Below are 26471 nucleotides of genomic sequence, written 5' to 3'. Positions count from 1 at the left end.
GTGCGACTCAGCCAGCGTTGGAGTTCAATGGCAGAAGTGGATACGTAGTTTTAAATCAGGCTTTAGTTCCACCCACTAACTTTGACGGCGAGTACCCCCCGCGACCCTTGTGAGGAATAAGCGGTCAAGAAAATGGATGGATAAATAAATAAATAAATAATCATAGTGAATTTAATTCATTAATGACACATTTAAAGTGTACAGTTAGGCAAAGATTGTAACCACTCTAATCTCCGCCATTCAAATTGATAGGGTCGTTGGTAGCCTCTTTTTTTTTTTCCCTCGCGCATGCGCAAACTTAATGCGCACTTCGCTTATAGTTTATGAATGACAAACTTGAGCGCGACCCATCCAACGCTACACACTAGCATGAATAACTTATCCTCTAAGAAAAATGACTTGTAATACGGCAGCTTAGGTGTGTCATTCTTTCCCCTGGCAGCTAAAGGACGCACACCAGAAAGCGCAGCACATTGAATTAAAGCATGAAATTAGCTAAGTCGACCACAGAAATTTGTCAACACAAACATTTCTGTCACAAAATTATATAGTAATTAATAATTTTTAAAAAACATTTGTGGTGGACAGAGCCAAATTTTCCTGAGTAGCGGTAATCTGTAATAATTGATTCTAAAAAAATAAATAAAAAAAAAATCCTTATAATGACAGCTCTCCATGAAACCGTGACCTGATGTACAAATTGTTTTGTTCTTTACATTCTATTTACCGGTAATTGTGATTTTTAGTCTTTGTTTATTCTAAATTAACCATTCCAGAGTGCTATTTTTTTGTTATATTTAAACAAATAAAATAAATTGTTAGGTGTCAGGTGCTGGAACAAATTTATGGCATTTGCATTCATTTGAATAGGGAAAGATAATTTGAGATGTGCACCAGCTGCACCACTGTAATTTGTTTCTTTCTTTAAAATAATATATTATAGTTCCATTATGAGATGTTGAGAACATCCATTCAACACCCCAAGCAGCCATTGCTGTGCGTCATTGCAGGGAGCTGAGGAATAAAATAGTAGTGGGGAAACAGCTCCCTGGACAAAAAGTTTAAATGCTTGCATTGTAATTATTTATGAGCCATCCCCTCTGGCCTTCCTTGTCTAAATAGTCATGTCACAGTAATGGGCAGTCTGGCTGCCAGACAGACGAGTCTGAGATTCAGACAGATGTTTGTGTAATGGACTGAAGACTGATGATTGTGAGCCACAGGACGTGCTACAATATAAAGAATTTATGGAGCAAGGTCAGCCTGTAAAGAGAGGTGCTGGGAGTGAAAATCACTTATATAGTAGTCTATTATAATTGTCAGACAAATATGATCTTGGCATTTTGAACACAGAGTTAGAAATATTTACTACTGGGACAGATAAAAACTACCTTGACTTACGAGTTCATTTCGTTCAGTTACAAAGTTTGTATTTGTATTTGGATTTTTGTCATTGAAATCAGGTGAAATGACACAAAAACTACATTCCAAGTAGGGGTGTGCCAAAAAATCGATTCATAAAAGCATCGAGATTCTCATTTATTAATCGAATCGAATTGATATTAATATCCCCCCCAAAAAATTTGATTTTATTTAAATTAGAAATGAAGAAGAAGGGGAACAGGCAGTTGTAGCCCACATGCTGTTTTTGTAGAAAAAGGCACTTACAATATAAAATTAATAAATGTTTAAAAAAAAAAAAAAGACACTTTAATGTCTCTATTTGTCATTTTGTCTTGCAAAGCAGACTGGAGTAGATCATGACAATGTTGTGCATATGTGTAAATTGAAGCAGAAATCATTTGTCAATCAAATAATTTTGAATCGAAAATCATTTTAATTGAGAATCTAAAATCGATTCTGAATCGAATCGTAGACCCAAAAATCGTAATCGAATAGAATCGTGAGTCAGTCAAAGATTCCCAGCCCTAATTCCAAGTGTTATGCTAGCGAGAGCCAGCTGGCGGCCAAGCTGTACAAACACAGTAGGCCTATGTTGTGTTTCACAGCAATTCTTATAGTTACAAGTTCATATATAAGTGTGGATGAAATAGTGAAGCATGCAGGTTCTGTGGTCAAAATTCATGGGAGTGGTGTACAAACAAGAAATACGTGAATGGGGGCAAGTCAGCCCATCAAAATATCCACACACAATGAATCTCCTTTATTCTCTTCCATGACTTCGTCCTTTGTGGCAATCTGCTTCTTCTTTGACAAACATGCTATGTTTTTATGTTTTGGTAATGCAGTGCATACTGTGTGGACTCGTGGAGCCTCAAAACCTGATACCTGTCGCTTGATATGCAGGACGCTATATCTCAGTGAGCAGGTGTGAGTCTTCAACTGTCATTCCACACCCCCACACCTTTTTTTTTGGGGTAGTTGTTTGGCTGTGTCCGATGATGTGTAGTGGGCCTTATGTCATTTTCGGTAAATGCAGCCAAATGTTTCTTCATTCTAACCTCGGAAGTCTTGCCTTGGCAAAGATTAGAAGATTGTTTTCCGTAGCCCATTCTTTGGTCAACGGCCATATCTGGATCGCCATGTTTGTACCAAAGAAGTGTTTTACCCACATTGAAGAGTCACACCCACCTGCAGCACCCCTTGGCTGAGCTCCAGCAATAACGCAGCTGTTGAGGAGGCTTCGTTTCCCTGGCAATGGCCACTGGACTGGAGTGGAATGTAGCATGTAGTGAGCTCACATCTCAGGCAGACTCTAATGGCTGTGAAGGGCGTTACAGAGATGCCTGCTGCCAGTTCTCATCTGATTCCCTCACCCATTTTTATAGTTTAGCCTTTCCCGTAGTGCAGGTTGCTGGGTTTCTTTCTCTTCACTTCAGCTTGTTTCATAATAGCACAAGAGGCTCTCCTGCGGGGTGGAGAGAAAACTTGGATATGTAATAGGATCTAAAGATGATGAGTTAGGTGCTAGTTTCTTGGAGGCCATCTCAATGTGGTGTTGTATCAGTTGAGAAGTAACCTACATTCAGGCCAGCATGATGATCGTACTAATGGATGTATTGTGAACAACATAGATAATCCTGTTGAGCTAGTTCCCATTCATTCAAGGTGACCAAATACTAATATCTCTGCAAACTGGTTTTGGGAAAAATTAACAAAAGCCACAGAAGTTGAAAGTAGAGCTTTCTTGAATCTCCAGATAAAGGTTTTGCTTTCAACTGCTGTTGTGTCCAGAAATGCAGACTGTTAATGATTTAAGGTGAACATAGTCATAGTCATAGTCATCCTCACTACTTCTACCACTCTGAATAGATTAGCATCCCATTATATATTAGCTGAAAAAGGAACATTATGTTTGCACTCTGGTGGGGTTTTTCTCCCTGTCGGTGCAAAAAAAGACCATGGCTGTCTGTCACCATGACCTCATCACTTAGCGACTGAAAAGTTGAATCAGGAATTCAACATACGGTACGCACAGAGAGATAATTATTTTTATTATTATTATTTGACTATAATTTTATTTTTGTGTACAGAGGATGGAGCAATGGTCACTGTGGATGTGGGCCTGGCCTACAGAGATGATACATTCAGTGAATGGACAGAGTTGGCTCACTCTTTTGAACAACGGAAGCTCAACTGCAATTTCACCAAGTCCAAGGTGTGTAAACATTGAGTGTTTTGAACTGATTTATCCAATTACAGATTGGTGTGCTGACTAAACTTGAACTTGGTTGACGATAAATGTGCATTAACCAGCCATTGATTGCACTCTACAGACATTTGAAAATGAGGACCATCACTATGACTGTGACCTCCTGCCCTTCATGGAGGTGGGCAGCGTGGCTCATAAGTACTATCTTCTCAACATTCGTCTGCCGGTCAATGAGCGCAAGAAGATCAATGTGGGAATTGGAGAAATAAAGGACATTCGTCTGGTTGTAAGTTGACTTATTGCCAATTGCTGTAACTTAAGTGTGAGGATTCTCAACATTTTTCAGCGTGCTAATGGTTCTTTTTGTGAGAGCATGACAACTTTGATAGCAGATGATCTGGCATTTACTTCATAGGAATGGGTTAATAATTCACAAGCTAAGACTATAGTTTTAAGAACGGTTTTGTCTATATTCATTATTCTATGAATTTTTTTCACGAGGTTACATAGATGTGTAACCAGTGGCGGAGCCAGACTTTTATAAATAGGGGGGCCAGGGGGGGGCCAAGGATACTTCATCCAAAGATGATGCCAAATTTGTTTTCATGAAAATTTATTTCAATCGGAGTCTCTATCGAAGTTCAAATATATTTAAGTACATATTAAGCACAGGGGAGATTTTTGCACATAATGAGCCGTTTATTAAGAATGTATAAAATGTACAAAAAAAATAATTCAGCACTGTTTAACTTGAATGAACTTGCACGCACACACAGATACTGTATTCATGCAATTACAGTACTTTTATCAACATAACATTATAATATGAACATAATGCAAATTTGTATTACAGTATGACTAAAGATCCTGTCAAAGTGCCAAACTCTCCTTGTCGTTTCATTTTCCACACACCCTATGAAAAATAAATTTATTACTCCAACTACTACTTCATTTACAACCACATAATTTATTAATATGATTAATTAATAATAATGTTAATAAATCCTCCACTTCTACCTGTAAATGCAAACGTCAGTTAGTGTCTGTTTGAACTTTCAACCATTGGAGGGTGCTATTGTATTGCATAACAACAACAACATACTGAACTAGAGGTGTCAGTGGATTAAAATTTGTAATCATAATTAATCGCATTACTTCAATAATTAACTGACTATTAATCACACATTAATTGCACATTTTATATCTCAATTTATACCTACATTTACAATAAAATGTACAATTTCAATATGTTTTTTTTTTTTTTAAGTCATTGATAGAGTAATTTCATCACAATTCAAGAAAAAAAAGTTTAAAAAAAAAATAAAAATAAAATATGTGCTGTACTGTAAAACCAAACCAAAGCGTGACTGATTTGTTTTGGTCATTTTTCTATCACTACAACATGGTATAATTGCATTTGTAAGACAATAGTGAAAGCTCAATGCATTTCTCTTTTCATATTAGGAGCTGCCTAATTTTTAACATGAAGTAACTTGTGAATTTATGCACATTTTTAAAACTGTAAAGTACAACACAATCCCCACAAATATATGCATTCGCGTAGGCTTTTATTTTGTTAAGTGAAATAGGATGTGCATTGTAAAATGACGAATTTTTACTGCATAGGAACCAGAAACGACCGATGTGTTCTTTTCATATTAATAGCTCTGTAATTTTAAACAATAAGTAACTTGCGAGTTTCTGCACATTTTAAAATTGTAAAATACAACTTGACGCCAATCCCCACACATTAGGCAGTATCATTTAATTTATTACTGCTAAATTGTGTTATAGTGACTCCTTTTAATGACGTCGGACGCTTTTATTTTGTTAAGTTCTCGGATGCGAGACTCAGCTGAGGCCGCTCTACTGTTACAGCGAACACATCGGTAGTTTCACTTTCACCTTGATGAGATATTTTGTGGAGATGCTGAATAAAATACGCCTCACATTTAAAGATAAATAGGATTGGGCTCACTCCAACTGTCAAGACGGCGTCCATTCGGCTCTTTACTCTCACAGGGGTTTCAGAGTGCCCATGGACGCCTCTTGGTGCTCGTTGCGAATGCAACGGCTAACCGAGTGCGTTCTTTCAAAGCAAGGCACGGGTGGTAGTGGTGAGACACAGTCCAAATGGCTCCTCCACCTATATTCTGCCCCTTAAACACTGTATTTTAGCTCCAGTGCATTTCTATGGGGTAGTTTTGACATGGACGTTTCTACTGCGTGGTGACTAGAATTCCCTGAGTAGAGGCTTTCCAAATAAGGAGCGGTCGTTAATCGAGCGTTAAAAAAAAAATAGTGCCGTTAAAGGCACTTTAAGTTAACGAGATAATAACGTGACAATTTTGACACCCATAATCTGAACATAAAAGTTATTTTAAACAGTCACTCACGTCTCACAGGCAAACAAACATGATACAGTATAGCCAAACGCCAACATGCATTCTCGGTACTCAGGAGACTGCTCCTTAAAACAGATGATTCTCCTTCTCCAGACTCCTAGTGAGGTGGATTATAATGCTTTGTCGTAAGTAGCGCCAGCCACTGTTCAGGAGGGGCATAACAATTAGTAGGCGTCTGCTTGAAAAAAATGCTGGCAGGCTGCATCGGCAAGGCGTGCGACGTCACTGCGCCGGTGCCGTGATATGTCAATCATTTGGCGTCTGCTGGGTCCAATCACATTTCAGCAGGGGCACGTGCCACCCCGGCCCCCCCTCTGGCTCCGCCATTGTGTGTAACTGTCTTCGTCATACTCAGGGTGCCTGTTCATTATGCCATCACAAAGCTTTCAAGGATTATTCTTTTGACTATGTGAATATATGAGTTTGCGTAAGCATTCCAAGACATCTTGTTTTCTGTTCCAAGGGCATCCACCAAAATGGAGGTTTCACTAAAGTTTGGTTTGCCATGAAGATATTCTTGACACCCAGCATCCTCATCATCATGATCTGGTACTGGAGGCGCATCACGCTCATGACTAGAATTTGATCATGACAAAGTGAAGAAGGCTTTGTGGGAAAAGTACTGCAGCCAGAGCGCACAAATGAATAGTTTCATCATAAACCGCTGAGGTGCTGCATTAGGGTGCATATTAACTATGAATGAAATTTGTAAGTGGGTCATGCAAACTCTGTGCACTTAAGGTCAGTAAGATAAATGTGCCTGAGTAGCATTCTTATTGCTTAACTGCATCAGTGAGGTGTTAGCAAACAAGGGGTCGCTCACAGATAACGCAAGATGATGGTGGCTGACCTATTCATAGTAAGATACATTACTGTCACCTTTTTATCCTGCTGCAATGTTTGATTTGTTCGTTTGACCTGATATAACTGAAGAAAAAAAAATAAATAGATGACTTGACTTTCTATTATTTACTTGACTTTCTTATTTTTTATGTTATTTAACAACTGTATTGATGAATTGAGTGCTATGATAAGTCCAAAAACACATAAAAAAAAAAAAAAAGAAGCCATAATCCATTTTGAGATCCACACACAGGTAGTTAGTTGACTGAGGTAGTTAGTTGATTTGAAGCTGATAACTTGGGACCAAGTGTGACCCCTGCTGTGCTGGGAAGACATTAGGAAAAGTCTGCCTGCTGCCCTACAGGAAGAGCCTGGCGAAGCGTGAAACACGTTACGAAATCTGTTAGCAAAAAGCTAGCACTCAACCGACACACACAGCCAGTCAGTCAGTGTCGCTTTTTTTTTTTGCTCCTTGTGACTCACGGCTCTATTTCCCAGATGAGCAGCAGGCTGTTGGGAAATGGGACTTGAAGTTACTTGAAGTGATAATTTTTTATACGTCATTTCCCAGATGATTGATGGGAATTTTCCCTCCCTCACTTCATGTATCCAAAACACTCTTCAAACCTTCATGGTAATGCATGCATGCACACGCATGCACACACACAGATTGCTCTTCACTCTGTTTGGTTTTGTTGCAGGGCACATTCTTTGCATACCAGCCGAGTCACCAGCCACTTTGTTCACTTCACAAAGTTTTGCAGAAGAGTTGAGTCTGGAAGTGGATGATTTCGAAACTTTTATGTATTGTTTTATTTTAAAAGATGTGTTTCCACTAGTACAGTTTAAGTATTGTGTGGGAATTTCCTCTGTGTTACAATGTCCCATTTTGATTCTGTTCATTATTTCATAAAGATTTGTGATAGGACATTAACCTGGCTGCATGCATACATTCTTACTGAAGGTCCATCTACAGTGAAATTCAAATGCTGGAATTCTGTTTTGCTAGATTCCTCATTTATGATCTACTGGTGGCTGAGGCCACTCTTTGAAGCTTTAATTGCCCTCCAGTCATTCACTCTTTACCTTTTAGGATTTCAGGGAGAGGAGGCATACTGATTTATTTTTTATTTTTTAAATAATAATAATAATAATAATACGTGAAGTCAGACTTAAGTTTTTTCAATCAGTGTATCTCACAAGTTGGAAACTGGAAGGTTGACGCTCTGCTTTGTTTTCAGAGTCCTCCTTCCATCGTTTGGCAGCATGTAACAATTTAGTTTGCAAAAGCGACAATTGTATATTGCAACTTTTACATAGACTCCTGAGATCCGCTAGATTTGTATCAGAAATTTACAATAATAATAATAAAGGTCAGCTTTGACTGAAACAGTTATATTACATCCAGTCGGTGTACAACGACAGTGTTGATGCCGCAAATATTGATCCATTAAATCTTATACCCTAACATTGTAATCCCCACTTTCTTTATTCTGAATAATATTTTTAAGGATTGTTTTGACAATACTCAGTGATGCTTAATTCTCCTGAGTCCTAGACTTGAGACCCACAGGGCCACATACCGGTACTTAGGTGTTTGATTATTATGAGTATGTTTTATATTATATATATATATATATATATATATATATATATATATATATATATATATATATATATATATATATTATATATATATATATATATATATATATATAGATAGTTAAAAATTAATTGTTATTCATAAGGTTACATATACACATAAGTGTCCTGTGTCCCAGTCTTGAGACTCACAAGACCACATGTCTGGTTATGCCAACATATTGCTTTAAGAAGGCTTGTTATGACTGTTCAATTCATTTTATTCACAAGGTGACATAAACGTCAGCCTTGAGACCCACAAGGCCACATGATGTGATGCCTACAAGTTGTTTTCTAGGGGTGGGACGATACGGGTAAACCACTATTTGATACTGTAACAATATATGACTTACGATATCAATAATATCACGATACACGATATCTACGATTTTTGATATATTGTCAATTTTTTTTTTTTAGCAATATACAGTCAAACCTCGGTTTTCGAACGCTTCTGTTCTCGACCAAATCGGTTTTCGACCAGAAAATTCGAGAATTTTACGTCTCAGAACTCGTCCAAAAAAAATTGGCTCTCGAACTGATAAAAGCCGAGCGTACCTGAAGGCGACTCACTCGCCGAGTGTAGAAAAGGCTACAAAGCTATCTATTCCTTAAGTCTGATATGTTCAACTTTAACTGCGTAACTGAGACGAATACTAATTTGCATAATTTGAAGTCTGTTCATTGGAAAGCGACTTCACGTGACACAACTTACCCTCGCGTTCGTGAGTGTGGCCCTTGAACAGAATCAATCTTCGCCAGCAGCGATAGCAGCAGGAAGTCTGGCGCGAGCGTGTGCATCAATGACTGGTGGACAACAGGACTCCTGTTGTCCTTATTTCTTGTCTGTAACCTTCTTGCCAGAATCAGCTATAGCTTATTCCTTCTAAAATGTTTGTTACGAATGTTTGGGCGGTGTTTCCTCATCCGCACGTTACCACATAGCACTCGTAAGTTGATGTTGCGCTGGTAAGCCCGAAACCGGAAATGTCATCATTTAGTTTCACAATAAGAGCGTTTACCGGAAGTGATGTTCTAAATGACGCTAGCTTAACTGCGCTAATTTAATTTGCTTTGTTTATTAATGTGAGTGCCTTAACTTACGTTTATACATTTACTTATTGGCCTATTTTCTGTCTTTCTTTAGGAAACCACACACTCACACACACACACACGCATACAGACACAAACAACTTAAACCAAAAGCTGCAAACAATGAACATATGTATAAAGATTGAAGAAATTGAAGTGCATTTTTTACATCATTTTAGAATATCTTCTATTAAAATAAAGTGTCTATTTATACCCTTTTCTCTTTATGGTAAACAGTATACAGTGCAGTTTATGGTGTAAAATAGTAAAAAAAACAACAACAACATCTTAGAAAAAGTTTTTTCTGACTTGGAAACGGATTAAAATTATTTACATTAATTATAATGGGAAAAATTGTTTCGGATTTCGAACAATTCGCTTTTGGAACAGCCTTCTGGAACGGATTATGTTCGAAAGCCTGGGTTTGACTGTATCACGATATGTGACTGAAAAAGCCAAACAAATGCCCATAAAAAGTAAAATGTCTAATTATGCATTTATTTAATGCCAAAACTTGTACAATGTTCAAAGTTATGCATTGTGCCTCACTGCTTCTTAGCCTTTTAACTGTAAACATTGTAAAGTGAGACAAATTAAAGTGCATAAACATTTATAACATAACACTGCACAACTGGACACATGACATTGATATCTACTGTCAGTGTATCGATAATTTATTGCAACAGAGAGCGCAACAATATATTGCGATATCGATTTTTTTCCCTACCCCTATTGTTTTCAGTTAATTTTGTATTTTTTTTTTATTTGTTAAAAAAAACAAACAAACAAAAAAACATTTTGCCTTTGCGGAGTGATCTTTGCTCTGGGCATCTCCATGACGTTCATTAACATCCCAGTGGAGTGGTTCTCTATTGGCTTCAACTGGACCTGGATGTTGCTTTTCGGAGACATCTGACAAGGCATTTTCTACTCCATGTTGCTTTCCTTCTTGCATCATCTTCTGCGGGGAGCACCTCATGGTAATGTATTTTTTTAAGCTTGGTATCTGTCATCAACTGTTGTCCTCTGAATTGTGGTCTTCAACATCACTATTTTATTCCCTTCGTTCAGGACCAGATAGAGAGGAATCGTTTCTCAGTGTATTGGAAGCAAGTCGGGCCCATCATGTTTGGATCTTTCTGTCGCTTTATCTTTAACGTGTGAGAGGTGAGAAGTGTTTTTGTATCTGTTCAAATGGTAATAATATTTACAAATAATGCACACTAAATATCTGGGTAGCAATCTACCGGTTTATGCTCATAAATAAATGTACTGCTTTGTTTTGTGTCACCAGAGGTGTCCAGTTGACAAACCCCTTCAACAGCATCTGCGCATCTGATGTTGGGACTGAGCTTTTTTTTTTTTTTTTTTTTTTTTCCCCTACTCTCAATCTGTGGCCAAAAACAGCAATTAGCACCTCATGTTCCTTTTTGGCTAAAAGTGACTCCTTAACCACAATTATGCTTTGAAATAGACTCTCATCTGTATGGCCAACATATGTATTTAAGGGCTAACTTTTTGAAGGTGCACTAAATTTTTCATGGTTTCTTGTTATTCTCACATAGGTTCCCTGGACTAATAAGAGGAGGAATAATTCAGTAATGCCATATGTTGTCACAAGCTTGAGATGGATGTTTTTTTCTTGTTTATTTCAAAGCTTGCCAGGCTGAGAACTTCCATGCATTCTTCTCAATCTCACACAAGGCACACTGAAGCACAGAGATCACAGAGCCATCATATCTTTCATTTAACGACCAATTATTCTATATTAACATTCTATGCAAAAAGAATTATGTAATTGAATTATTTAGAAGGTTCTAGATGAAACTCTTGAAATACAAAATGGTTATCTTATCAGTGGAACTCGCTGTGAGGGTTCTGGATCAAATCTCAGTGGAACTCCCTGTATGAGATCGAGGTGAAACCATTAAAGGGTTCTTTGTTGAACCTCTCATACAGGGTTCTGGGTGGAACCTTTTACAGAAGGTTCTGGGTATAACCCGTTATGTTCTCGGTAGAACCCTTTGGTAGGGTTCCAGGTGGAACCTTCATAAATGGTTTTAACAGGAACCCAAAAAGGGTTCTCCTATGAGGACAAGCTGGGGAACCTCAAAAGGTTCTAACAAGCACTTTTACTTCTAAGAGTGTAGTGAGATAGCGGCAAAATAGGCGGCACTGCTGCAAAATAAACTCAAATGTGGCTAGGAGATTTTTATACTGTTTAGCCACATTGCTCAAAGGTTTCATGACCCAGTGCCAACACTGGCAGTGTTTTAGAAAATGATGCTTTTCCTCTTTATTTGACAAATAATTGGTTTATTTATCGCTTGCATTCAACAGTGTCGTCCTCATTTTGCCACTTCCGTTTATGAAAAAAAAAACTATTCTAATGCAAGACATTTTAGACTGCAACGTTGTGAACCTACCGAATTGTGTGACGGCTGGAAGCCTTCACACATATGTTGTATTAAAATGCTTTTTACCCCCATATACACCATTTAATCCATTACCACACATTTCTATGTTGAGTTTATTACTGGATTGTTGCGGTAACTAGAAGTTGCATGCTCCATTTTTGTCCTGCTGTGAAACGTGTCTAAGTAAATGCATGTAAACGTGCCACAATTTAGCACTGTGTGACTGTGTCCATGAAATACTCTCATGGTGGCTTTGAAATAGAACTTGTTGGCGTTAAAACACATGCTGTAAGTGTATGGAACAAATTAGAACGTGGGCAATCATGCAGAAGAAACAATCACCTTATTAATTCAACCTTTTTTCCAAGGAATGTGCTCACAACAATCTAGCATGGGTTAAACGACTAAAGAGTTTGTTTTTTTGTTTTTTGTAGTTGACAATACATCATTTAGATTTTTAAAAACATTTTTTTTTTTAGCTTGCTTAAAATGTAAACCCGGATTTTTACTATTTGCAGCAGGTCTTGAAAGCTGTTAGAGGACTATGTTCCTATTACACAGGGCTTTGGCGCCATCTTGTGGCTGAGTTTGACGTTTCAAAAATAGCACAAAACCGCAAATACAGGAGTTTTTCCAGCAAAAAAAACAAAACAAAAGAACAAACAATAAATACATTTTAAAAATGATGTTGACGGGCAGGAATCACCACACACATCAACTTTTTGGTGAAAGTCGTAAATGAGATGAGTGGAGGGTCATCAAGTACAAAACAACATGAGATGGGACTTGGAACAAGCTGCTTTAAATAGGAGCGACACAACAGGGCCGCTATGATAGGCATCCAGTGGCATGCTAACCTGGATAATGCAATGCGGCGGAGCTCCACATCTCTCCCCACCACTCTGCTGCTCACTGGGGGATAAAACCGAGCGCCGTATGGTCGGTCATGTGATCCTTTTTTTTTTTTTTTCTTCCTTCTCTTTTTCTTCCTTCGCAGTTGAAAAGCAGGAGCCGAGCGGCGGAAGGGAGCCACCACTTTACTGTCTTCCCACACTCGTCGTGGATGTGACGACTTCGTCTCTTTTGAGAAGCTACATTGTCCTGTTTTTTCCTCCATCACGATGGCGGGGGCAATTATCGAGAACATGAGCACTAAAAAGTTGGTAATAGTGGGAGTTATACTGCTTTTGTTCCAGGCGTTCGCGTTCATGGTCGGTGGGTTAATTGGTAAGTTTTTCCACCCCCTCCTCTTACCTTCTTATCGCTCACTTTATCATTTTGTTTCGCTGCTTTTTCACTGTGGAATACTAACGTGTAAACGACGAAAGCGAAAAGTTGGGTAGTTGTCTACGTGCCCCCATAGTAGTGTTAAATACGCGTGTTTTGTGACAAAAAAAGCTTGTACGCGCTTGTTTGTTCACTTTCTTCAACCTGCCCTTGAAACATTACACGAAACTTGAAGCTAATCACTGCTTAGTGTCACGGTGAGTCCCATCTTACACGCCACTATAGTCTTATTTTTATTTTTTATTTTTTTTACATACAGGGTAAAGGTGGCAAAAGTTTTGACTGCGCGTGTAGAAGTACAGATACTTGAGTTAAAAAGAGACGGTAAAAGTAGAAGTAGCCCCATTCAACTGCTCTACATTAGTAAACGTGAAAAAGTACAGACTAAATGTCCAAAAATAAAGGTGAGTCTGTTATAGAATCAAAATCTGCTATCAGAATGTGTTCTCAGCTTGACTAACAATAAAATACTAAATTAGCGAATGATAACAACTGAAAAAACAAAACAAAAAAACTTTCAACTCATTTTTCCCCCTGATTAGATGGAGAATTTTTGCACATTAAAATGTGGTGGTTTTAAACGGAGTACAAGACAACCCATTCTCACAGTTTTCCTAACTAGTGCCAGGGAGGAGGAATATATTGTTTCTTTGAGTCTTTCGAAACGACGTGATTCACGTTTCTCTCGGTCAGTTGTTGTTTTCCCCCTCGCAATTAATAAGACCCCAAGAATCAATCAATCCATAATCTAAACACTGGTTGACTTTAACCTCTGTGAGTGGCTTGTTTACAACAGTCAAATCATCCACAGAGTTTGAAAAAAAGCAAAGGAGTTAAATGTGCAGTAGGCCTACTAAAACTACAAGTACTTAAAAAGTACAAATACTTAAGGTAGTAAGAAAAATAAATACTGTACAACATAAAATATGGGTTCCTGGAAAACTGCATACCGGGTAAGTACAAAATCGGAATCAGAAGTTACTTTTCAATTGCCCTGCCTGTATCAATGTTGGGAAGTAACTACCGTAAGCATTTAAATTGGATTGTGTGTTTTTTTGTTTTGTTTTTTTTGTTTTGTTTTTTAAGTGTGCTTAAATATCAAGGTGGGAATCTCAAGTCTTAAGTTTCACATTACTCTGGCAACAATCAAGCAATATCAGTCCAGTTTTCACTAGATTTCAAGTAAGTTGGGTCATTACTTCTTCTAATTTCTAGTTCCTGATAGTAAATGGCCGCAAGAGGCCTGCAGCCGTTGTATTGATACCTTGAAATGGACCCCTTCATGGCCTACGTCATGATGACGTCACGATGTTTACTGGAGGCAAAAACAACTTGCCGCTGCAGGCAACGGAAGTGCAGCTAGAAGTAAACAACGCTGGTTGTCTGTAGAAAATGTCGTCTTGTTGTGTTTTTGGTTGCCAGAACCGTAAAAGCACCAACAAAAACTTGAAATTCTATGCATCCCAGCCTCTGCCAGTCAAGTAATCGCAGACGGCTGTGGTTAAACGCGATTAGGCGAAAGGACTGGACTTAGGCTATCATCAACAATGCTCGTGTTTGCAGCGCACACTTCATATCAAGTAAGATTTAACTATCAGATTCAGCCTGGACAATGATATGGGCTAGACTTAGTTGTGATTGAAATTACTTAAATTAGTCATTATTTGTGGGATTATTGTTACATGCACGAACTTACAGAAAGTCCGTGTTTACATGCTACATGTGCGAATGCTAACCGCTAACCAAACGTTAGCTGTATGTTTCAGTTTTGTCGAGGCGAAAGTCCCCACAATGGTTCCGATAACTTATTGTAAAATTTTTGTAGGAGAGGTACATGCCTCGTATATCCTCGTCTTCTGTCCCTGTCGTTGACTTGGCAGCACTTGCGACCGCATGACACAAATGTCCTCGCTCAAGTTGTTATATTCTAAATTTTGAACATGTCCATTCAAGATGTAGTTGTAGACGTAATGATTTATAGGCCTTCAGTTTATCTTTAGTATAAACGCTCAGTTTTTCTATAAGGTAGATTTAAATTATTTATCCAGCGCGTGAGTGCGTAGGGGTCAGTAAATGTCGGCCCATCAATCAGAGTTAACTTTTTAAAGTAACATTCACGGTCGTGGGGAGTCAGTCTACTCACATTTAACTCAAATGGCCGCGTTTTCCGCGTCCATTCCGACGTGAACTTTCTGTGAAAATATGCTGACCGGTGTGAGAACCACACGCCACGGAGGTGTTTTTGCCGGCTAAGCCCCGCCCTTTAAATTGTGTCACATTGTTTACAAACTTTGAAGGGGTGTATAAGGTCGGGTATTGGCCTGATCTTGCCAATCCCTACAGTGAACTTAATGTAGCTTTACCTGTCTTTGTGGTTATATTAGGACGGATGAAGTTAATGCCATAGTTAATGTGTCCCTTAAGTTGCAATCCCTGTATGTTGCCATTTTTCATGATTTTTATGAAGGGAAAAAAAAAATCCAGAATTCAATCCTAATACTCTTTAGAGCTCGCTCCATGATAGCTACTTCATGGTGGCCTCTACGTTGCACGTCATGGCATACTGGTGGGTTGGCAGCTTTGTGCAAACTACTCTATAAATAACTTTTATTTCCAAACAAAACAAATGGCACACTATATTGAAAATGCACATTTTTAGATGTGAACAGGCAAAATTTGTCGAGTTTCATGAATACAAAGTACGAGTGTGACTTTTCTTTGGGTTTGGACTGGAGCTAGTTCCAAAGACGGAAGAACTTGATGGTTGAATGCAAGAATCTATGTCCACAAGAGTTTCTGGTAAAATCAGTTGGTGTGATTCCTCGCTAGCTAAAGAAGTTGGTTGCTGGTGCTCATCATCAAGAAACAAAACAAAAAACATGCTTATAGGGGGAAGTCAATCCAAAAAGATTCTATATAATATGTTGTATGTGCCCGCACTAATCTAAACATGGCATTGCGATGATTAATATTTTGGTTCTGAAATAGTGAATTAAGCAGCAAAAGCGGCCATTTTGCCACTTGTCGGCTGAAAATTATGTCACAGTTGCTCAGTTAACGACCAATCATGGCTTAGCTTAAAAAAACGGATGAACCATAATTGGTCATTATATGAGCAACTATGATGTCATTTTCAGTTGATAGTACGTGGCAAAATGGCCGCCCCCTAAGATTAAAAAAAAATAAAAAATAAAAAATGCTGCTTAACTCGTATTCCACAAATACATTATTAATCAATATTAATATTTAGACTAATGGGGCTGCATAGAACATACTGTGAAGAATTTTTGGGGGGTTGACTTCCTCTTTTGACACTTGATTCTCATATCCATTATTTGCAGAAAAAAAATCATACATAAAAGAACAGGCACTGAAAATATGTGGAAAAAATGACTGGACTTTAAATGAGGGAGTTTCCTTTCAATCAATCAGTTATCATTTGTTTGGCACCCTATACTAAAATTGCAGCCAGCTGTTTCTTAGTATTTTTCAATTCTTTGATCCAAATTCACCCCTCCTCCCTCATGTCATGTCTGTCTGCTGTGCGGGGCCCCAGGCATCATCTCTACCTTCCGTTAACTCCCCCCCTGTGTGGATCCCACTCTCCCTAAATCCCAGCGGCTTCGCAGGCAGTGCATTCGTTCGTGTGTTCCCTCTACTTTTAGCCGCATCGAGGCACAGGGACACGCACACAACCGTCAAAGTTAGATCCTGTCTTCAGGGGGCTGTGTTAGGTTCACTGTCAAATTTCTTCAAATCCACCCACGCAAATGCAGAACACACACACCGGCACACACGCACACATACACACAGGTTGAGCCCACGTGAAGGCTTTCCTGTACAGATTTAATCTGGAAACGTCCCTCTCGCTGACAAATTAGCCCGTTTGGTTCCCGTCGTGCTAAGATGGTTTTAATGAAGCCGGATTCTTTTGTGTTTGCTTGGTGGCCCGGAGGCACTGGGGACAATTAAGTAGAAAGAGCCCCCCCACACCCTATTTTTCCAACAAACGGGGAGCGCATAGCATGGGGTTGACGGGCTGCAGGGATGGCCATTATTCTGCACACACTGTTGTGGACTCTGAAGCAGCCGCTGGGCTGAGGGTCACGAGATAATTGAACTCCAGGGTGATTCAGATAACTGGATTTGAATCGGTTGGTGTCATTGTTGTGGCAGTATTCTTCTTAAATAGTAGTGCCCACATCTGTAACTGTTCCGTATTAGCATGCTCTGAACAGTCACAATGGTATTTGGTGTCTTGTTTGCATCTGTAAAGATTTCCTAGTGTCCCCCACAGATTTGAAAATCTACCTGGGTGGGTGGACTCCGGCCGAGGTCAGCTGGTGGGTCTGTTACTTGCGTCTCTTCTAGCCTCACGATCCACAAGTGAATGACTGCGAACTAATGTTACATGTGGTATATCTGGTTGTGACACGTTTTTTTGTTTGTTTTTGTTTTCATTTATTTATTTGAATATATATCTTTTTATTAATTTTTCTTGAAAACTACTTGGGTGGTAGCCAGTTTGTTTGGGTGGCCCGCCTCACCCGGGACTCACAACCGGTTGCGGCTGCGGTGCGTTCCGGCGACGCAACCAATTAGATTCCAGGAAACACTGCTTCCAATGGTCATCATCCTTTCAGACCATAACTTGCAGTCATCTCACAAAGTGGTATCATCTGTTTTTCATTCAAGTACAGTGGTCCATCAAGTTAGAAACGTCATTTGTTCCATGACCCCGTTTGTAACTCAAAAATATTCGGTTACCATGTTAATGTAATCGTGGAATAATTGAAATTCACTGACTGGTGAGCCATCTGTCTCCAAAACACACTTTTTGCCGTCATCCAAAAGGATACATTTCTAGTAAATATGTGATTCCTTTTTATTTACAAAAGATCTTGTGTAAGCGATTTCCCTCCATGGTTCCAGATGATGACAGTACACCATGTGACATCCATCGCTCTGTCCTATTATTCAGCAGCATGTGCAAGAATATAAATGTGTAAGGACTAGTGAGTGAAACAGCACTACCAAATGCAACATGAAGGAAACTTGAGCCTAATAACAACCAAAGGAGAGATCTAAACACCTTCAATGGTAACCACGATGTAGATTTTGCTATCTTTAAACCATTTTTCTTCTAGTTTGAGAGACACCATCAACTACATGTCTTTCTGTCAATGAATAGTTGCTTGCTTAGAAGCACATTTAGCGCTGATAACCACTTTAAGTCTTCTTAAATGTGCTGCTAATCTTTCTCATGAGCTGAATCTGAAATCTCCCTGCTTTGATGTTCACTAGGGGTGGGAATCTCTGACATGAGGCCGATTCGATATGTATCTCGATGCACAGGTTGCAATTCGATTGAAAAACGATTATCTTTCAGAACAGAATGGTTCGATTAAGTTTGGGAATGATCCAATTTTCGATTCGATACGATTCATTTCAATATTCAAAACTTATAGTGACATTTGTTGCTTGTATACATTAATCTTAAAACACCACAAATTTTTACAGTATCTACAAATGTGTTAAAAAAAACATCAACAAAAATGTCTTCAATTTTTTTATATATTGAATCAACAAATTGCAACAAAGGGCTGGGCGATATGACAGAAAAATGTATCAGTTTAAATATTTATTAGTCGTTATTGACAGTTATAATTGTTTGTTTTACATTTTTCTATTCAAAATAAGGATAAGGAAAACAAAAGGCTGATAATTCAATTTAAAATATAAATATTTAACCTTTTAAAAAGACACCAACACAATTAAACAGAATATGTGAACAGTCTGAAGTATTTCAGAAACATAAATTTAAGACATTAAATACACCTACCGTCCAGCCAAAAGAAATATGAAGCCACCTTATGGAACAATAAATCTATCAAACACATTTTAACCACTTAATATATCCAAAAATATTTCCAAAATGCCCTTCCCTTTTTAGCAACAATTTTTTTTTAACTATTTTTTTTTCTTTTGCCATCACATCCATCCATCCATCCATCCATTTACTACCGCTTATCCGAGGTCGGGTCGCGGGGGCAGCAGCTTTAGGAGGGAAACCCAGACCTCCCTCTCCCCAGCCACTTCAACCAGCTCCTCCGACAGGATCCCAAGGCGTTCCCAGGCCAGCCGAGCGTGTCCTGGGTCGACCCCGGGGCCTCCCGCCGTGAGCCGGCACCTTACCGTGGTGGAGGGGTTTGCGTGTCCCAGTGATCCGAGGAGCTATGTTGTCTGGGGCTTTATGCCCCTGGTAGGGTCAATTTGGCAGAAGTTTATTCTTGGATATCTGGACATGTCATCAAAAAGGCATCAAGAATTGGGGGCAGAAAAGAGGAAAAGAAAAAACAATGAGATGATGCTCGCGCGTCACTTGCAGGTATGACAATGACAATTTGTTTATTTTGTAGCAGCTACGTTTACATGACCATAGTTAGCAAAAAACAAATCAAAACAAAAGCACTCCAAACCGCCGCAGTGGAATGGTTGTGACCAGCACGTTCATTATACGGTATGTTAAATGGAATGTGACGAGACAATATTGTTTCATATGGAACGGCCAAGAGCGGCATCCACTGGTGAAAGTGTAATTTGAAAATAATAATAATAATCATCTTAAGGCTAAGTAGATTTCCTCATTTCATATTCATAGTTTTAACATTATGTCCAGAATTTTTACATAGTGCCCTATCAGTCCTTCTCTAAAAAGGTAGATTATTAAAATTTTCATGAACCTGTGTTTTAAATATAGGCCTGCACAATACCATAATCCTAATCAATTTAGAAAATGTTTGTACCATGGTTGGTTTAAAACCATATTTCATTGTAGAATCCCTGAATATTGTCTTGTATTTCTGAATACAGGGTCAATGCTTCAATATGTTCAAGGAGCATTTCATACCCTAACATAAATGCGGAAATTGCACAAAAGCTGTCATATGATGACCTGATAGCCGATTTTGCAGCCCAGAAATGTAGACATGTGCCTCTGTAGGGCCTCTACTAACTTGCTTGCACTTTGTTTATTTCCAGATGTTTATTTGTTAATAGTAGTGGCATTGAGTTTTATTTTAATTCATTTAGCTTTATTTATTTGAGTATTTGGTGTCATTGTTAGTTTTAGAAAGACTTATTTATCACTTATTTTTGTGAACATTTTTAAAACTTCAATATTGACACTTACAAGTAGGGCTGGGTATCGATTCAGATTTCCAGAATCGATTTAATTCGATTCACAAGGGCCCGATTCAATTCATGATTCACAACGATTTTCGATTCAGTTGAGGAATTCATGCAGCACATATTTTAGACAGTCAAAAGTACCAATGCTGCAAAGAGTAGAAACTTCTTGCTCTAATTTAATGCATTAGTAAGAATATGAATATTTACATTAGGAATTGAATCCATTGCAGTTACATTAATCTGTTTCATTTAACATGGCCTTATAAAAACAATAAATAATAATTTAAATAAATTACAACCACAGCACAGGCTGTGTAAATAAATTGACAAAAATGGGGGGGTCGATATAAATACATGGTTTTATGTATCGATATTGGAAAGGTGTGAAAAGGTGTATCGATATGATAGCGATATATCGATATTTCAAACCCAGCCCTACTTACAAGTTATTTTGTTTAATAAAGCAAAACTGACAAATACTCAGATATTGTTCATTTCTACCAGGGGAGGGGTGATGGGGTGTGCGGACGGAGTGTTGGGGGGGGGGCACCACAAAACATTTATGCTTAGGGCACCAAAATGGCTAGCGCCGGCCCTGGGTGGGAGGGGCCAAAGGGGTCGGGTGCAGTGTAGGCTGGGTGGCAGCCAAGAGAGGAGACCTTGGCGGACCGACCCCCGGCCATCACATTCATTTTTGGCTAATGTATGACATCTTTTTTTTTTTTTTTTTTTTAATCTGAGACACGATGATGACCACGAAATCACTACTGTTTGATTTGTTTTTTGGTCTGTCGTTTATTTTGAGTTTGAAGACGTAATTGCGGGCACGTCTCAGTTCTCCTATCTGCTGCTCATGCTAGTTGTGTACATTGACAGGGAGCCACAAACTGAGAAATGAGATACTTGCAGTGTGCTTTTAGCTTAGCTGGTGTGTTGGCTGTGGGATAGGGGTGTTAAAAAAAATCGATTCGGCGATATATCGCGATACTACATCGCGCGATTCTCGAATCGATTCAATAATTTTTTTTTTTTTTTTTTTTTTTTTTTTTTAAAGAGCTCAGAATTGTTCATTCGGTAGTCTTACCGATTCAACGTCTTATCATCATTGCCTTTTTTTTTGTGTGTGTGTGTGAATCGATTTTTAAACTTCCATTTTTAATGGAAAAATATTCAACAAAACGTCTGACTTCGGGTTAGGATTCACACCTTGAGCATGGAAGAATGTTATATGAACGAAACATTAAGCCTTAATATTTTATTTTAATGCTGTTCAAACATGAAACAGATTACAACCTCTATAAGACTGAAATTTCAGATAAATAAATAATACATTTTCATATAAATCTTACACTCTACAAGCTTACTGATTAGTATTTTCTAAATTTGAATGAAAAAAATTCGCAACAATTGACTTATAAATTCGTATCGGGATTAATCGGTATCGAATTGAATCGTGATACGAATCGAATCGTCAGGTACTAGGCAATTCACACCCCTACTGTGGGACATACCTGTATAGTGTGAATCCATGCATTGGATCGTCACGGGAGTTATTCTTTTGGCTCGCGCGCAGTACCAATTCTTTTTGGGTCGCGCGCAGTACCAACGCCGGCCCGGGACATACAAGTGCACCGAGAGGACTCGATAGCCATGGGAAATACCGAGATGTACGGCACAGGCTTCTGCTACTGTCTTCAGTTGCATGTCGTCACTCGTTGTGCGCGACAGCGCGGGCGTGCCGTGTCCCGAGCCCGGCGTTGACGGTGGGCGCCCCCCCCTCCCCCAAAAGGTGCGCAACGTCTTTGCATTATGTTTACAACATCCGGGAATGAAGCGTCTCTGAGCGCTACTTTGTAGCTCTCTGTAAACACGGAAGTAGCTTGAATAGTGAGTCTACTGAAACGTAAACAAAACAAGTAGAGCACGGTGCAGAACTCTTGCTATTGTTATGAAAACCATAAAGCCTCACTCGCAACCGATTCACAGCCACGCGATATCCGGTCCACAGCTTTACAAGCAATGTATCTAAGGATTCCCGGCGGATTTTGTATCGGTTGACAAGTCTTCTACCGATACGGTCGTTTAGCGCCCCTTGACCAACGATGGTTCGGTCGAATGTTTTTTTGTTGTTTTTTTGTCCCACCCCCTAATGTTCACCTCTATGACTTAGACTTGACTTTATTGATCCCTTTGGGATGGCTCCCTCTGGTGCTTTCCCGAATCACTCATCTTAACAATTGGATACGTCACTAGGGGCTTGGTGGAAACAAGCAGTAGTACTGTATTCTAATTCTTCTTTCTTGCAGAATTGCTTCAGGTGGGGACTTTGCTCTCATTGCCAACCCATATGTATGACTGTTCCTCAGTTTTGATTATACATGCAGGGGATATAAAACCTTTACACACCTCTGTTCCACGGCTAGGTGTTTGTGATGTGTGTATGTGTATTGCTACTCACTACATCTTATGTGAAGAAAGAAATATCTTCAAGAGGGGATGTAAACAACTGAGTGATTGCGCAAGTGTACCCATTTAACATGGGTTGAATGTGATTGCTTAATTCTGAATCCATTTGTTTATTTTTACATTGTTGTTTTTTTTCTTATCTCCAATGAATTGTACGACTTACAGGTCCCTTAGGTTGCAAAATTCAGAAGATTCTGATTCTAGAAACAGCACTTAAAATGTGAATAGGTGACTTTTTCAGTAAATAGCTGAACATAGTCTCACAACAAAAATGTGAATTTGTGATTTGCCTAAAAATTTCTTAACCTGACCTAATACTATAAATTATAGTGCAAAACAAATGTTGCTCTTCCACATGCCTGCCATGATCTGACCTATAAAGTGATGCAAGGTTCTGCGTTTTATCTTGAGGCTACAACACAGCTCTAACACTTCATCCCCTTTCAGTGTTATTGTTCTCATGACAAAGAATGGGGCTGGGCCACTAATACCCTGGTGAGGAGCAACAACACCAAAGCTCATGAATTTCAATGTTTTGGCACTTTCATTAGTGTAATCAGGAATAGTTCCCATTCCTTCTCAAAGTGAATGATAGTGCTGTGTGAAGAGGAAATGAAGTAACCTGTTGACTGCGCCAATGGTTGCTGTGGTATAATGTTACCTCTGTCAATGTAATGTTTAATGGGCAACTCTTGTCTTTCAATTGATTGTCCTTGAAATCACGTCTCTCCTCTTGCTGTCTCATCAGCTCCCAGCCCCACCACGGCGGTAAACTACGTGGCCACTAAATGCGTGGACATTGCCAAGCACCGCCAGGAAAGCAAGTGGTTCATGCCTTGGGGTCCCAATCAGTGCAACAAGATCCAGTCCTTTGAGGAGGCCCCGGCCAAAATGATTGAGGCCAACAACATTGTGTTTGCTGTCCACATTCCTCCGCCTTACAAGGAGATGAGCCCCTGGTTCCAGTTCATGCTGGTCATCTTGCAGTTTGACATCGCATTCAAGATGTACAACCAGATAGGTGAGTCATTATCAACTGAAGACCACAACATATTCAATTTTCAGTCTTGTGCTATATCTTTCTACGTCTGTGTTTTCTTCTGGAGTGTCAATGTTAGACCAAAGCCATAATCTGTGGTAGCGGGAACCCATATATACCAAACATTAAAACACGTGCGGCTTATACATGTAACGGTCTTGAATATTCCCCAAATTTAACTAGCGAGGCTTGTAGTCAAGTGTGCTTTACAGTCCGGAAAGTACGGTAGTTGATTTCCAATTTGTCACCTTTTTATTAGTCAATATATTATTGCAGTTATTTGCCTTTGAGCACATTTGTGTATGTGATGATGTTGTTTTACCGTTTCCATAATTTCCCTCCTGCCTCACTGTGTATTGTAAACTGCACATCACGACTCTTGTTCAGGGTGATGGAGTTCAAGACTTGTCACTCCACCGTAGCTTTGTAACTCTTGGGCACACAGGCTTTAATAACTCACATTTTTATTGACTATGCAGTATGCACTGATTTGTGTAAACCCATGAATTCATATGCTGCTCTTGAGCATAAAATCTCATTAGGTTTGTGAAACACATTTGTGTAAATTAAATGAGATCCATCCACGTGTGGTTACCTGTGATTTACATCTATCAAACATTTAATTTCAGCGTCATAGGAACTCAGAAAACTCTGACCTGCCTTGGTATTCCACAAGTGAATAAGTGAGAAACACAATACAGTGCTGACAATATGTGAACAAAAAACTCAAGCATCTTTGAATCCGCTTTCATCGTAATCCATTGCATTTTCCTCTTGGCTGTTGTTTACTTCCAATGCATTCTTACTGTAGATTAAGCACTACTAATGTGTATAATAATAATAATAATACATTGTACAATAATAATACATTGTACAGTGTACAATATTTCTTTCTACTGAAAGAAATTATGGGGAGCATTCATTTTTTTTTTTAGTGGTGGGGCACACTTCTTCAACCTAAATCTAATGTTCTTCAGGCTGAACAGTGGTGTTGTAACCACTGCAAAAGTGATCGGAAATATTACCTGTCACATAAAAGCGACAGTTCATGAAATCTAAAAAATCAAAATTTGTCAACCTAAAAATTTCTGCCACAAAACTATATACTAATTAATAAGTAAACATTTTATTTGCTGCAGACAGAGCCATATTATCCTGAGTGCCGGTAATTTGTAATCATCGATTAAAAAACAAAACAAAAAAAATAAAATAAAAATAAAAATTCTTTAAAAAAAAAAATGTTAATGACAGCCCTACATGATGCACAAACTGTTTTGTTCTTTACATTCTATTTGCCGGTAATTGTGTTTTACTATTCTTTTTATAAATTCAATTATTGTAGAGTGCTATTTTTTCTTATGTAAAAAACAAACAAAAAAACCATAAAATTATTTAGATTTCAGGTGCTGGAACGAATCTGACATTTGCATTTATTCCAATAGGGAAAGATAATTGGAGATATTTTGAGTTACCTATATAGTCACACAAATTAGTCCAAAGTCAAGGCACCAGCCACACCACTGTAATTTATTTTTCGTTAAAATAATATAGTTCCAGTATGAGATGTTGAGAACATCCATTCAACACCCCAAGCAGCCATTTCTGTGCGTCATTGCAGGGAGCTGAGGAATAAAATAGTGGTGGGGAAACAGCTCCCTGGACAAAAAGTTTAAATGCTTGCATTGTAATTATTTATGAACCATCCCCTCTGGCCTTCCTTGTCTAAATAGTCATGTCACAGTAATGGGCAGCTCTTCAGCACAATTACTGTGTCGACATTCTCTGCCTTGGTGGAAGTGTATAAGCAAACTGGGGGATTGTTTACTGTCTGGCTGCCAGACAGACGAGTCTGAGATTCAGCTGGACGACAGACAGATGTTTCTGTAATGGACTGAAGGCTGATGATTGTGAGCCACAGGACGTGCTACATTATAAAGAATATATGGAGCAAGGTCTGCCTGTAAAGAGAGGTGCCGGGAGTAAAAATCTCTTGTACAGTAGTCTATTATAATTGTCAGACAAATATGATCTTGGCATTTTGAACACCGAATTAGAAATCTTAATAACTGGGAAAGATAAAAACTATAGTACCTTGACTTACAAGTTCAGTTAGTTTGTACCCTTTTTTTTATTATTATTTTTATTTATTTATTTATTTTTTGATCAAATGGATTTTTCACATTGAAATCAGGTGTAATGAAAATCTGGTCCACAAAACCTTTTTTTTTTTTTTTTCTTTTAAATTAAAAATGGCGCTAGTATTGTAATAGGGACAGTCAAAAATGTAAGGAGCCCAATTTAATTTAATGTACCCAAAATGCCACTGTTTGTAGTTTAAATACTTGGTGGAAGCTTTATTTAAAAAAAATAAAATAAATTGTTTTAAGCAAGCCTGTCCTCTACCTGTCAGCCATCATGAAAATTGCATCATTGTTGGATGTCCTTAAGAAGCAGAGACCTGTGAGTGAATTACGTGC

At 38.6% G+C, this 26471-nt stretch overlaps 2 protein-coding genes across 2 annotated transcripts in view; both read left to right on the top strand.

The window, feature by feature from the left end:
• The first annotated feature begins 2687 nt into the window (after nt 1-2687).
• Nucleotides 2688-6981, top strand: LOC144031081 (protein wntless homolog). The gene is made up of 4 exons (XM_077537807.1): nt 2688-3429; nt 3495-3619; nt 3738-3899; nt 6482-6981. The coding sequence occupies exons 2-4, from the start codon at nt 3506-3508 to the stop codon at nt 6602-6604; spliced, it is 399 nt and encodes a 132-aa protein (XP_077393933.1). The 5' UTR covers nt 2688-3429; nt 3495-3505; the 3' UTR covers nt 6605-6981.
• A 5851-nt stretch (nt 6982-12832) lies between these two features.
• Nucleotides 12833-26471, top strand: part of LOC144031062 (protein wntless homolog) — a 33260-nt gene continuing 19621 nt past the window's right edge. Inside the window, exons 1-2 of the mRNA XM_077537773.1 lie at nt 12833-13238; nt 23704-23976. Of these exons, the coding sequence (XP_077393899.1) occupies nt 13133-13238; nt 23704-23976 (379 nt within the window). The 5' untranslated portion in view covers nt 12833-13132. The remainder of the gene's footprint in view (nt 13239-23703; nt 23977-26471) is intronic.

The sequence above is a fragment of the Festucalex cinctus genome, chromosome 1 (genome assembly GCF_051991245.1).
Source record: "Festucalex cinctus isolate MCC-2025b chromosome 1, RoL_Fcin_1.0, whole genome shotgun sequence".
Lineage (NCBI taxonomy): Eukaryota > Metazoa > Chordata > Actinopteri > Syngnathiformes > Syngnathidae > Festucalex > Festucalex cinctus.
The sequence above is the reverse complement of the archived record's forward strand: the minus strand, read 5'-3'. Positions and strand labels throughout refer to the sequence as shown.

Bases quoted from the DNA above. Each gene is read 5' to 3' on its own strand.
- LOC144031081 (XM_077537807.1), top strand. From the start codon at position 3,506: ATGGTCACTGTGGATGTGGGCCTGGCCTACAGAGATGATACATTCAGT. The intron at 3,620-3,737 runs GTGTGTAAACAT...TGCACTCTACAG, and splicing joins GCAATTTCACCAAGTCCAAG to ACATTTGAAAATGAGGACCA. The intron at 3,900-6,481 runs GTAAGTTGACTT...TTCTGTTCCAAG, and splicing joins TAAAGGACATTCGTCTGGTT to GGCATCCACCAAAATGGAGG.